The following is a 13,218-nucleotide window of genomic DNA, read 5'->3' on the forward strand; positions in this document are numbered from 1 at the left end:
AGTGACCAACACCGAAAAGGGAGGGGAAAGCATTCTTTTTTTTTTTTTTTTTTTACAAATAGTTTATTGTCAAATTAGTTTCCACATAACACCCAGTGCTCATCCCCACAAGTGCCCTCCTCCATGCCCATCTCCCCTCCTCCCCCCCGCACCCATCAGTCCTCAGTTTGTTCTCAGCATTCAAGAGTCTCTCATGGTTTGCCTCCCTCCCTCTCCCCCACCATTTCCGCCCTTCTTCTCCCCCTTGTTCCTCCGTCAAGTTCCTCCTAATCCTCCTATACGTGCAAATATATGGTATCTGCCCTTCTCTGCCTGACTTATCTCGCTCAGCATAACACCCTCAAGGTCCATCCATGTTGCTACACAGGCCAGATTTCATTCTTCCTCATTGCCATGTAGCATTCCATCGTATAGATAAACCACATCTTCTTGATCCATTCATCTGTTGATGGACACTTAGGCTCTTTCCATGTTTTGGCTATTGTGGAGAGTGCTGCTATGAACATTGGGGTCCATGTGCTCCTATGCCTCAGCATTTCTGGATCCCTTGGGTAAATTCCTAGCAGTGCTATTGCTGGGTCATAAGGGAGTTCTATTGTTAGTTTCCTGAGGAACCTCTACACTGTTTTCCAGAGGGGCTGTACCAGTTTACATTCCCACCAACAGTGCAGGAGGGTGCCCGTTTCTCCACATCCTCGCCAGCATCTAGAGTCCTCTGATTTGCTCATTTTCGCCACTCTGACCGGCGTGAGGTGGTATCTCAGTGTGGTTGTGATTTGTATTTCCCTGGTGAGGAGGGATGCTGAGCATCGTGAGGAAAGCATTCTTTGAACTTAAAAATGTTCTGAGTAACTCATGGAATAAAGAGTAAGTCCCAATGGAGATTAGAAGACACTTAGATCTAAATGGCAGGGAAAGTACTTACCGAACTTGGGAAGTGAAGTAGCAGGGTGTAGGGTGAAATCTATAGCCATGAATAAATTTAAATTTTTTAAAGAAATGTTGAAAATAAGTTTGATGTTGACTATAGGAGCTAGAAAAAGAGAGGCAGAGTAAACCTAAAGTAGATAGAAAGGAAGCAAGCAGATTCAGATAAAAAAATTAGAAACAGTTGATGTAATAAAAGAAAAAGCAAGGTCTTTACAAAACCAATAAAATAACCTGGATTTTTAGTAGGATTCCATAAGCAAGAAAAAATAGAGGACACAAATAAACACTATTAGAAAATTAAAAGAAGATGCAGCTATAGATATAATAGAAATATTAAATTCATAAGAAATATTTTTCCAATAAATTTGAAAGCATAAAGTGGATAATCTTCAAAACTGATTTGGTAAGAAACGCATAAACTAATACAAAATTTTAAAACAAATTTTAATCAAAATCTCCCTATTCAAAATATAACGGTCCAGAAAATTTTATAGGCAAGTTTCACCAGCTTTCCAAGAGACAGACGGTCACAATCATATACAAATTGTTTCGGAGAAAAGAACAAAAGGAAAAAGACCCACCTCACAGGACCACAATCCCAAATAAACGAAATGCGCGTAAGCCTTGCCTCAGGCTCTGCTTTCAGGGGAACCTAGACTCAAACTCAGTTTGAGATGATCTTGGAAGAGCTAAACATACCCACATATGCACGTCCACACATGTGTATGCAGACACCTGTACACACATGCATGTGACATGCACATGCAAACAAGCGTGTATGCACATGCACACACGTAATACACATCCAGGCACCTCACACACACACACACATTCATTCACAATCACATACATATACACACACATGCTCACAATCACACATCTATAATGTATATGCACAATACAGAGACACACTCATGCATCTGCACATGTGCACAGTACATGCATACATACAACACACATGGATATATGTGCATATTCACATGCACACATGCCCAAATAATATATACCTGCACACACAATGCACACACACCCACATGCCCATGTACTCACAGTGCACACACGTGAGTGCATGCACCTGTGCACACTTGTGCACTCACAGACTTTTGCACGCATACTCGCACACAGATATGCACCAGCATACATATACATTTGTCTGCTTCCTCACTGGCCTGCATACCACCTTGTGCATAGTGCGTGTGTACAAACACATCGCTGGATGGAGAGCATTATCACAGTCGGGCCTTCATTTTGTATTTTGAGAAAGTCAACAAGAGGCTTCATAGGGTTATATGTATATATACCTCATTTCCTCGACTTGTAATTGTTTGCCCTCCTGGTACACTGCCCTGAGCAGCTGCCTTGGTGCAGAACTGCCACTGATGCTTTTTGACAGTTTTCCCAGGAGCCAGATGGGTTAATGAGTTCCCTGGTGATGCGGCTTTTCGGGGAGCTCTAAGCCTACTCTGCATCACCCCTGCTCGGCTGCAGTTCCCACTGCTGTTGTAGCCCTACGGCTGCATGACTTTTTCCCCGTTAGATTTCTTTTTAAGTAATCTCCATACCCAGTGTGGGGTTCGAACTCACGACCCGAGACCAGGAGTCACACACCCCGCTGACTGAGCCAGCCACTAAGCGGCTCAGCTACTAAGCATGTGTAAGACACAGAGATTTAAATGTTCTTATGATTGGCCCCTTCTTAAGGACTTGCTAGTAAGTTTTCAGGTTATCTTCTTAGGTTTTTTTTTTTTTTTAATATTTTTATTTATTTCTAGGGGAGAGAGAGAGAGAGAGAGAGACAGCGTGAGCAGGGGAGGGTCAGAGAGAGAGGGAGAAACAGACTCTGAAAAAGGCTCCAGGCTCTGAGCTGGCAGTCAGCACAGAGCCCAACGCGGGACTCGAACCCACGAACCGCGAGATCATGACCTGAGCGAAAGTCGGACGCTTAACCGACTAAGCCACCCACGCGCCCCATATCTTCTTAGGTTTTAAGGTAGACAATCTCGTATTTGAAAATGACTTCCTCCATACAAAATGTAACGTCTTTTTTCTTTTCATGCCGTCTTGCCCAGGATTTCCGGAACACCACAAGAAAAAGGCAGACCTCCTGGCTCCTTTCCTACATTTCTGGTCAATTGTTGCTCAGATGATTATACCCTTGGCTTTTTGTTGCAATATATATACATTTTTTATGTCTGTCAGTACCTTTCTCTTTAGACTTTACTAAGAACTGTCAATAGGTGTCTTTCTTTAAATGGAAAACTTAAGACAAATTAAGTTTTGCCAAACTTTAGCCTTAATTTATTCAGCAGTGTTTGTTCACAGTGATAAGCAACTGGAAAAAGATTTAGGTCACACCCAATCTCTGCCCCTGAAAGCTGACAGTGCAGCCAGGAAATGGTTCTCAATAAAGCAAAACCCGGGGGCACCTGAGTGGCTCAGTCGGTTAAGCATCAGTCTTCAGAGTTTGGCTCGGTCCTGATCTCACCTTCATGAGACAGAGCCCCTTGTCAGGGCTCCTGACGGCGTGGAGGCTGCTTGGCATTCTCTCTCTGCCCCTCTCCCGTTCGTGCTCTCAAAAATAAACTGTAATAAAGCTGTAGCACTGCAACGATGCTAAGTCTATGAACGGAAGCAGCATGGTGCTAAGAGACCTGGTAACGGGGGCGGCGTTGGCCGGGGACACCTGAGGAAATCCTCTCCAAGCCAGGAAGTGAAGGGTAGTGGAAGTCAGCTAGGCCGGGGCAGGGGCAGGGCAGGCTGGGGGCACGGAGATGGGGAGCAGGGCGGGAAGTCTGAGAGGGAGCATCATGGGTGAGCGGTACTGTAGAAGGGAGTATGGCTGGGAAGATCTCAGAGCTTGATTCTCAGAGCAACTGAGAACAGTAATAAGTTGGAGACGGGCTTTAAAAGATCCCTTCGACCGTTGCATGGAGAACGCAGGGGGCGGGGGCCACAGCCCCAGCGCTGGGGGCTGGCAGGCAGAAACGGCAGGGGCTTGGACTCAGCGAAGCGGGGGTCTTCTCGACCCGACCTGAAGGACCTGGTGTCTGCACGTGGGGAGGGAGGCAGAGGGAAGGTCTGGGTCTCAGGCTGCCGGGCAGACAGTGACAGCAGGACAGAAACAGCGTGAGCCTCTCCGTGCAGAGGGCTAACGAGGAGGTGCTGGGTTAGCGGGTGTTGAGTCCAGCAGCAAAGTCTGTGTTGCAGACATAAACTTGGAAACCATGGTGTGTCAAGTGCTGTCAAGCAGAATGCCGAGTAAATAATGAAAAGGGGGCTGGGACTAAAACTTGTGTTCGTCCACATTTACCGTCAGGTTGGGGAAGAGCAGCAGCCGGCAGCGCAGAAGGGAGCCCGGAGGGCCGGCGTGTGGCCGCGGGCGCCCCGCAGCAGGGGCCCCCCGGGGCTCCCCCTCCTGTCCGAGCCAGGCTCCCGTCAGCTCTTCTCGGGACTCTGCTTACAAAGCACACGTAGGGACCATCTTTCCCTACTCGTGATGGTCTTTCAGATGAGCTGTTTTCAAGACTCCGAGTCTAAGGCAGGCAGAGTCGAGTAAGATGGAACAAGACGACTAATACCAACGACCGGGTGTGTTCTTTCGGAAATGAAAGAATTCACAAATAGTGTATATAAATAATGTACCACATCTACTTTTCAAGTTACTTGACCTCACGTTAAAAATTTCACTTCAAAAGACAAAGGAAAAACAAGTCACAAGTGAGCTAACATAAAAGTTTATTGAATAAATACATGCACTGTCATGTAAAATTAGTTGATCAAAAAAGACATTCTATAATAATAATAAAAGCCCTCTGCTGTTTCCATTTGCAGTGGGGACAACCAGAGTATAAATGTGCATACGCCCTGGTCTATGCTGAGCTTCGGTTCCGGAAGAAGGGCTGACCTCCTGATGAAGAGCATCTGCAGGACGAATTCCCAGAGCAGAGGAGAGAAGTGCGGGGAGCACAGCAATGACCTGGAACCTGGGAACAGCAGCGTCACACTTCCGTACGCTAAGGCACAGGAGAAGCAACCCACATGGACAAACAGAATCCAAATCCATTTAAGTTAATTTTCCTCCCATTGGTTTGGCTCAATACAGAAAAGTTAACGTTCCCTTTTCCTAGATGAATCGATCATTAAGCAACAGGGACAGATTTGGGGACCCTGGAGTGAGGAGTCTGGCCTTGAGTGGAATTCCCAGTCCTTCCCATTGATCGCTCATTTTGCCAAACAGGACAGAATCACACCTGGAAATGTTTTTTGTTTTATGTCCTTAGAGTCGTCCCTTTTCTCTCTTTCCCTTTAAGAGAAGGCAGCCCACTGCCAGGGTCCCCAGGCTCCTCCGTCCTGCGGCGAAGGCGGGTCTCATGCTGCTGTTGGCTTTCTGCTCTTCCTTGTATCTATTCTGCCTGATCGCTTACAGCATTCCATAAGGTCAATTAATACCGAAAGGTGAGCACATGGCTGCAAAACAAGATGTTTAGGATGTTGGGGAAAATTACAGGTATGATAAATTCCAGTCAGTGGTCATTTTTTACAGATTATGCCAGAGGCCCTTCAACAGACTGAAAAAAAAATAATCTTCAATAAATCTAATACCATGGACAGGCAACCAGACTTATTACCTGCTTTTATCTTGCTGCTGAAATACCACCGCAGTTAAATGTTTTGTGTGCATGTATATTCATGTGTACGCCAACATATTCATAAACTTCTGTACATTACTGTTGGAAACGGTTTATAACGAGGCTTTATAGTGAAGTTTCACTAAATAGGAAGCAGTGAGATTACACTGGTCTTTACGATTACATGAACCGTGCTGTGAGGCTATAGACTCCATTATAGATAAACCTATGGTTTAAAGTGTAAATTAAAACAAGCGTGAGCTCTGCTGGCAGGCAGGAGTACGCAAGGTGACAGCCAACGTCCACCACAGGCACTTTGGTGTGTTTGGTCACATGGGCTGCCCACGAGTCCGTGAGGCGCTTTACAGTAAGATCTCCGATTTCAATCACAAAGCTTGGTTCCCCCAGTATCCTCACACATGGTTTCAGAATGTTCTGATGGCTGAGGAAGTCATTTGCATCATACAGCTTAACACACTGAAAACTCTTTCTGTGTCCATGTGTGCTTCTGACAGGCGTGCACGGCTTACACGCTGCCACGGAGCCTCACCCCCCAAGAGGTCTGGGACACGAGGATGTAAAACGTGCTTTTGGTGATCTAAACAGAAAAAAATATTCCAAAATAAAACCTGTATCACAGCATCCCCATACTGAGGTCAGTCATGGCATAAGGTGAGGAAACCGCAGAAACAGTTATTTACAACAGAGCCACCGTCTGGCCCCAGAGCAGCCTCTGCGTTGGGCAAAAGGAAGCCAGGCGCCAGCTCAGGGCTTCTGTCAACGTGTGAGGTCACACTGACGGGTGAATGAACGAGCTGTTGGCTTTTAAAGCAACTTCCTACCTCCTTCCCCAGATCTACCTCACAAACTCTATGGTGACCACGTGAGCCTGTCTGTCTTCACAGGCTGGGAAAACACTGAAAACTAACAAGCCTTATGACCGACTATTTCACAATAGCCTAACTGCTAACATTGAAAATTTGTGTTGTATTTTAGGAAGTATAACTGTGTATCTGTGTACTACTTCATGAATACGTTCTATCAGGCAATTAAGACATTTCATGTAAGAAACTTCAAATTAGTGCTCTAGGATTTCTGAACAATGACAATGCTTTTAGTATTTTGTATCACTCAGTTACACGTTTCCTTAGAAGCACTTCAACTGACTTCTCAAAAATACATTATTTCTATTTATAAAAGTGGTAATATTTTGAATATTTTCTTCATTTGTGATGGGCAGACTATACTTATTTAATATTTAATCTTTCAGCTTTTCTTTTTAAAAAGAAACACCATAAAATTGGTCACCGAGAACTTTTTCCTGCAAAGACAAAATTATTATGTGTCATAAGAATTTCATAAGTTTTAGAAAAAAAATATATTTCCTTAATCCATTTTCTCCAGAGTTCAAACCAGCACGTAGAGATTATAAAAAATAGTCTATTTACATGGCAGAGTGTACCTCAGTGAGTACAAAACAAGGCAACAGTCAAGCATATACACAGATCTGCTTCCTGGCCAATATGACGACGTACAGCTTTACGTGACACGATGACTACTACCCTATTATACGCTAGAGTAACTGGTGAAATACTACAGGAAATTAAACAACAAAACTTGATGATAATATTGGCCAATATGCCTGAAACGTCAGCATGTTTTATAAAACTATTAAGATATGTATAACTAAATACACTGAAATTATAAAAACAATATTGGTGTGTCTGTGAGGGGTGCACCGCGAGCGCACGAAGGTGGGTGGACACGCCGGGTGGGCTCCTCGTGCCTGGCAGGGACTACGTCACCACGTGTGGTCTCGTGCCATCTTCTGTGAGGTCGTACCTAGGGGTGCATGGGGACATGACGACAGACATGCGGTCAACTGGGGAAAGTGTTGTGGGTACACACGCGGGGCTCGTCCGTGGTGGACACTCACCACTGCGTCCAGCCCTTGGCCAGTTCTTCGGACGCCAGACCGACCAGCACCTGCGGGTTAAACGACACCTGTGACAGTGGGTGGAGCGAGCTGCTGCTGCCTCGCTTCTCCCGGCCTCTCCGACATCCTGCTTCAGTCTGGAGCCCACTCCGTACCTGGAGTGTCTCCCCGTCAGGGCTTTTGACACCGACGGCCCCCCATGAATGACATGGCGGGTCATAACCAAGAGCTCTGCCCTGTATCCAGGGCTCTCAAACTTCAGTTATTAAGAAGGACCAGTGCAGGGGCGCCTGGGTGGCTTAGTCGGTTAAGCGACCGACTTTCGCTCAGGTCATGATCTCGCGGTTCGTGGGTTCGAGCCCCGTGTCGGGCTCTGTGCTGACTGCCAGCTCGGAGCCTGGAGCCTGTTTCAGTCTGTGACTCCCTCTCTCTCTGACCCTCCCCTGCTCACGCTGTCTCTCTCTCTCTCCTAGAAATAAATAAAAATATAAAAAAAAAAAGGACCAGTGCAGATAATTTACAGAAGTACTGGCTCAGGCGCCATCACTGCCAGCATGCAGGTACGGATTATCTGTAATATATTATGCTAAACTCCTCTTGCCTAACTGGAGCTCCAGGTACATTTTATATTAAAAATATAAAATCTTACACATGATTTACATGTGAATTTAGACAAAGACCAGAATAAATTTAGAGAAATTAAGCCACTAATTGTCAGAAAAAGAATAGTTGGCTAGTGAAGGAGGTAGAATTGTTAAAAGAATATTTTCCTTCATGTTTTCTTTCAATGTGACCCAACATTTTTTTAATTAAAAAATTAACTCTTCAACTATATGTTCATAGTACTTGTATGAGGAATATGCCAATAATATAAATATGTAAAAACAATGAAAATAAAATAATTTTCAAAATGTGCTCATGTTTTAGATGACATGGTCTTTCATGGCCCACTATTTTATAAATAAGCATTAATCAGAGAGGAAGTTCACTCCTTTCCATTTATTTAACTATGGTCTAAGACCATGCCCCTAGGGTTAAGTGTTTAACGTTTATAAAATAAAGGAACCGGATCAAGGATATTTTTTAAACTTACTTTGCCAAGAAGCCCTTTATCTTTGGACAGGAAGCCGCCACTGTTCTTCACTGCTACGTCCAGTGTTCTCCTCTGCACTTCTGGTAATGAAACACTGAAATCAAAGCTGACATGGAAAAGAGAAACCCTTCCATAACTTTCTCCACAATGTTGTGGTAGTTTAATTATGACCAAAAAATGACACTTCTGCTCATGAGACAGTTCCAAATGTTATGATGTTTTTATTATAAAATTGACTTCTGTTCAATGTTTAGATCTGGCATTTCATGAAGGCTCAAAAATAATTTTTCCCCATTATTTTCCAAACATAACTGAAGACTCTGGCATCCTAAGTAGGCGAAAGGTTGTGGGTAAGTGATGAATTACTGAATTCTAACTCTGAAACCAACAATGCATAATATTGTATGTTAACTAAAATTTAAAAAAAATAAAAATAAAAACCAAAACTAAGTATGTGAAAGACCCTCCTGCCTGTGGCTCCTTCATGTATAGGGAGGGGTGTTCTTTGAACACCTGCCCCACCTCTTCCCAGTAGGTGCAATGGGAGACTGGATGTAGGCAGGACACAGCTGTTAAGTCCACACCAGTTCTCTCATCCAGGCTTAAAGACTAAAGAACAGTAATTACAAAGCCGGGGTGAGTGAAATAAAGACAAGTATTATGTGATATAGCTTCATGGAAGGGAAAGGATCCGTAGTGCCCTTTTTAATGGTTGAAGTCAGAAACAAACATGCCTCAGGGAGCCAAGTTCTCAAAGCTGGCTGGAGTCTGGCCACTGTGAGGCAGAGTCTCTGGCAAACCAGAGGGTTGGGGGCCTAAGACCCCGGAGGGACAGGACTGGAATGTGACCAGCCTTTCCAGGAAGCTTCAGCAGCTAGAAACCCAGACCTGCAGGTGGGGTCTCTGAATCCTTAACCTTAGCTGCAGCCAAGTGACAACACTGTCAAAATGTGCTCACACCAGGGACTGGTGCACACCTCCTGTCAGTTTCTGTCGGTGATTTAAAAAGAGTTGCTGGCATGAACATATGATAAACAACCAGTCCCTTTAAAGATAAATGTAAACAAAAATGACAGATATTCTGACACCATTTGACTCTGTTATGCTGACTATGTTTTTAAGCTACAGACACTGTAATGTGGGGTAACGAATCTGCAGACTGAAGCTCTTTAAGTGTGGTGTGAGGTCCCTGGAGACCCTGAGGCGCTCTCTGGAGGTTTCCGATGGCAGAAGCAGACACAACCTCTATCAAGAGACCATTAAAGGGATCTGTAAAAATGTTAAACGATAATGCCATTCTTTTCACTTTTTTTATTGTTTTGGAAACTAGTTGTTTTTCAGAAGGATGTTATGTTTTAAATTATCATAGACTTATTGTTGTTTAAAATAAACTTAAAGTATACTTATTGTTGAATTCTTAGTTTTTACTTGTATGTGTTAGTCTGGAGTTTTTTCACTGATACATCCCAACAGTGTGTTGGTTTAAATGCATTAGTCAAAGAGGTATTGATCAAACCTTTCTTAATTTCTTAACTCGACAGTCTACCCGCCTGAGTGAGCACCATTACCTCTGGTCAAACACGGGGTTCAGTGTTTTCTTTGACACGTGTGTTTTCCTCCTTCCTGACCTCCTCTTGTCCGGTAACAGATACATGCGGACGTAGGGGTCAGAGCCGTCCTCAGAGAAGGCAATGAGATTTCTTACCACACAAACCAGAGAACAATCAGTATTAGAATCTAGGAAAACAACCATCAGCATCACATTCACATTTCCTATTTTGATTTCATATTTATCTAAACCGCTGAGAAGCACAAAGGAGCGAAGTGTGTTTCTGTCTTCACCTTGTACTAGCTTGTTGACAGAGGGGACTTTTGCCTCCATTGCTTGAGCCCAGAGTTTGGGGGACATTCTGATATTTGCTTTGAAAATGGAAACTGATGTTTCTAACGCCCATCTCCTCCCAGCGTGAGGGAATGCGGCAGCCCTTACAGCCCAGGGAAACCCCATCCTCCATGCTGCCAGGCTACTCCCCCCACTCTCTGCCCTTCTTTCACCTAAACCTTTTACCTCCTTTGTGCAACCCATGCTGCCCTTCTCCTCAGGCACCTGGTCTGAGCCAGAGTCTAGTATAATTATATGCAACTGTTTCAAATTATTCACTTACTGATCAACCTGAAAATCTAGGTAGGAGACTATTTGGTGAGAGTTCTCTACAACAGTAATTATCACACAGCAAGAAGGTATAAGGTGCTCAATAAATAGATTCAGAACTGAACTCTGCATTTATATCATATTTCTTTTTTTAACTTTTAAATGGTTCCATTTATTTCTGAGAGAGACAGTGTGAGCAGGGGAGGGTCAGAGAGAGAGGGAGACACAGAATCCAAAACAGGTTCTAGGCTCTGAGCTAGCTGTCAGCACAGAGCCCAACACGGGGCTCGAACCCACAAACCGTGAGATCATGACCTGAGCCGAAGTTGGACACTTAGCCAACTGAGCCGCCCAGGCGCCCCTAGTTTCCTATGTTTCTAACAGCCTTATATTATTTTTAGTTTTTAAGTTTATTTATTTACTTTGGGGGTGAGGGGGGAGAACAGGTGCATGAGCAGAGGAGGGCCCGAGAGAGATGGAGACAGAGGATTCCACGTAGGCTCTCCACTGGCAGCACAGAGCCGATCTGTGAGGCTCGAAATCACAACTGTGAGATCACAACCTGAGCTGAAGTCAAAAGTAGGGTGCTCAACCCACTGAGTCCCCCAGGTGCCCCTCTACCAGCCTTTTATAAGATCCAAATACTTATGCCGTCCATTTATATCACAACTACAACTGAGAGAGAAGTTACATAAGAGGGAAAGAATTAGTTAGCTCCGTAGCATCATCACTAATCAAAGACAAAGTAAAGCAACATTGTCAGCTCATGTTACACTTCCTAAATCAGTACACTGCACGATAAACTTCCTGATGGAGGTGGGGGAAGGTACACCTGTACCCTGGGCACTAATGCCGACTGGTATGCTCCAGAAATAGTCTTGAAAGACTACTGGCCATACCTATCAACCTTTTTGGATCCTCTGAATTATTGATAAAAACTTACTCTTGGATATTTAATCTCAAAGAGACACTTGAAGAAAAGAAAAATATGTTCATCACCATGTTACATGTAACACGGACACTCTAAACATCCAGCAATATGGAAAGTGATATTGAACTGCAGTAGGGCAGTTCAAGAGCGTAGTACGGGGGCGCCTGGGGGTTGGTTAAGTGTCTGAGTCTTGATTTCGGCTCAGGTCATGATCTCATGGTTCATAGGTTCCAGGCCTGCCCCAAACTCTGTGCCAACAGCGTGAAGCCTGCTTGGGACTCTGTCTCCCTCTCTCTCTGCCCTTCCCCTGCTCTCTCTCTCAAAACAAATAAAAATAGACTTAAAAAAAAAAGTGTATTACAAAACAACCAAAATGTTTATGAACAGAAAATGTTTATGAAGCAATGTCAAGAACAAAAAAAGAATGCAGCATGAATACTAGGACTATAGTATAATCTCATTACTTTGTCCTTCAAAAATGAAGTAAATTCATCTGTTTCATGATGTAGAGCTAAGTGTTTGCTCCTCATCCATCACCCACCTGGGGGGCCCAGGGTCCAGCTCACCTGCAAGAGTGCACGACCACCACGAGCTTGTTTCTCTGCGAGCTGTGCCGGATGGTCAGCTGTATCTGCCCCAGGGGCGACTGCCCCAGTGTCGTCCCACTGGGGAAACAAAGCGGGAGGTCACAGCTTGCCTCAGAACCAAGTGGCTGGGAGTCAACACGCACAGGAAGGATTCAAATTACCCACGGGCTTGAACATAAACTGAACTTCTGACTATTAGTCAACCAGCTGAACTCGCATCTCAGATAAGGTTTCAACATAACTTCATTATTCAGAACTGACAGCTTTCTCAGTTGGGGCCCATGGTGAAAAGGAGCCTCAGAGGTGTTCTCATCACAAACATCGATTCTGTGGTCTCTGCAAAGCACCGTCTAGCCTGTAAGCACCCAAATTGACATGTGCTTTCTCAAAGCCCTGCAAGTGCTGCTTGCTCTGCTGTCTCCCGGTGGCCTCTCTCAGGAGACTGCTCTCTCAGGGTTGAAGCATTGACTCCCGAGACCGCCAACGGCTGCTTTGGTGCAATGTCCCCCAAGATCACCTCAGCTGATCCCCAAATGTAGCTCCTGAGAAAAGTGCTTTCTTAAAGTTCTACTTCCCTTCAGAGAAAGAGAGGAAGGGACTTTTTTCCAAACAGTGAAGCTGAGCCAGTACGAAGGAGAAAAGCTGAGTGTGGGCCACACACAACTGCACCCTTCCTCAACCCCCAGGAGTGTGCGTTTCATCTCTGCCTCCGCTTCCTAGCCCCCCACACACCTCTTAGAACGACAAACAGGAAGAACAGCTTCAAAGGGCCACTTTACTCCTTCCACTGACGGAAAACCTTACTGTCTGAAACTTGTGATAACTGTAAGCTGTTCTCCTCCTCTGAAGAACCCAGGAGAGCACAGCTACGAATCCAAAGACTAGACAACATGTGACTGGTGGAGGGAAGGGGAGCTGAGCCCGCAGGACTTGTTCTTCCCCCACAGACACAACCACTGCA

The 13,218-nt window shown here is 44.8% G+C and overlaps 1 protein-coding gene across 2 annotated transcripts in view; it reads right to left on the minus strand.

Moving 5' to 3' along the window:
• Positions 1–4,648: 4,648 nt before the first annotated feature.
• The window catches only part of ESYT2 (extended synaptotagmin 2), an 83,781-nt gene continuing 75,211 nt past the window's right edge, over positions 4,649–13,218 (minus strand). For both annotated transcript variants that reach the window (XM_039255858.1, XM_039255857.1), the window contains 5 exons: positions 12,237–12,335; positions 10,156–10,287; positions 8,588–8,693; positions 7,495–7,544; positions 4,649–7,400 (listed from right to left, as the gene is read on the minus strand). In XM_039255858.1, the coding sequence (XP_039111789.1) occupies positions 7,355–7,400; positions 7,495–7,544; positions 8,588–8,693; positions 10,156–10,287; positions 12,237–12,335 (433 nt within the window). In that variant the 3' untranslated portion in view covers positions 4,649–7,354. The remainder of the gene's footprint in view (positions 7,401–7,494; positions 7,545–8,587; positions 8,694–10,155; positions 10,288–12,236; positions 12,336–13,218) is intronic.

The sequence above is a fragment of the Hyaena hyaena genome, unplaced genomic scaffold (genome assembly GCF_003009895.1).
Source record: "Hyaena hyaena isolate Hyena2069 unplaced genomic scaffold, ASM300989v1 scaffold_548, whole genome shotgun sequence".
NCBI classification, from domain to species: Eukaryota; Metazoa; Chordata; class Mammalia; order Carnivora; family Hyaenidae; genus Hyaena; species Hyaena hyaena.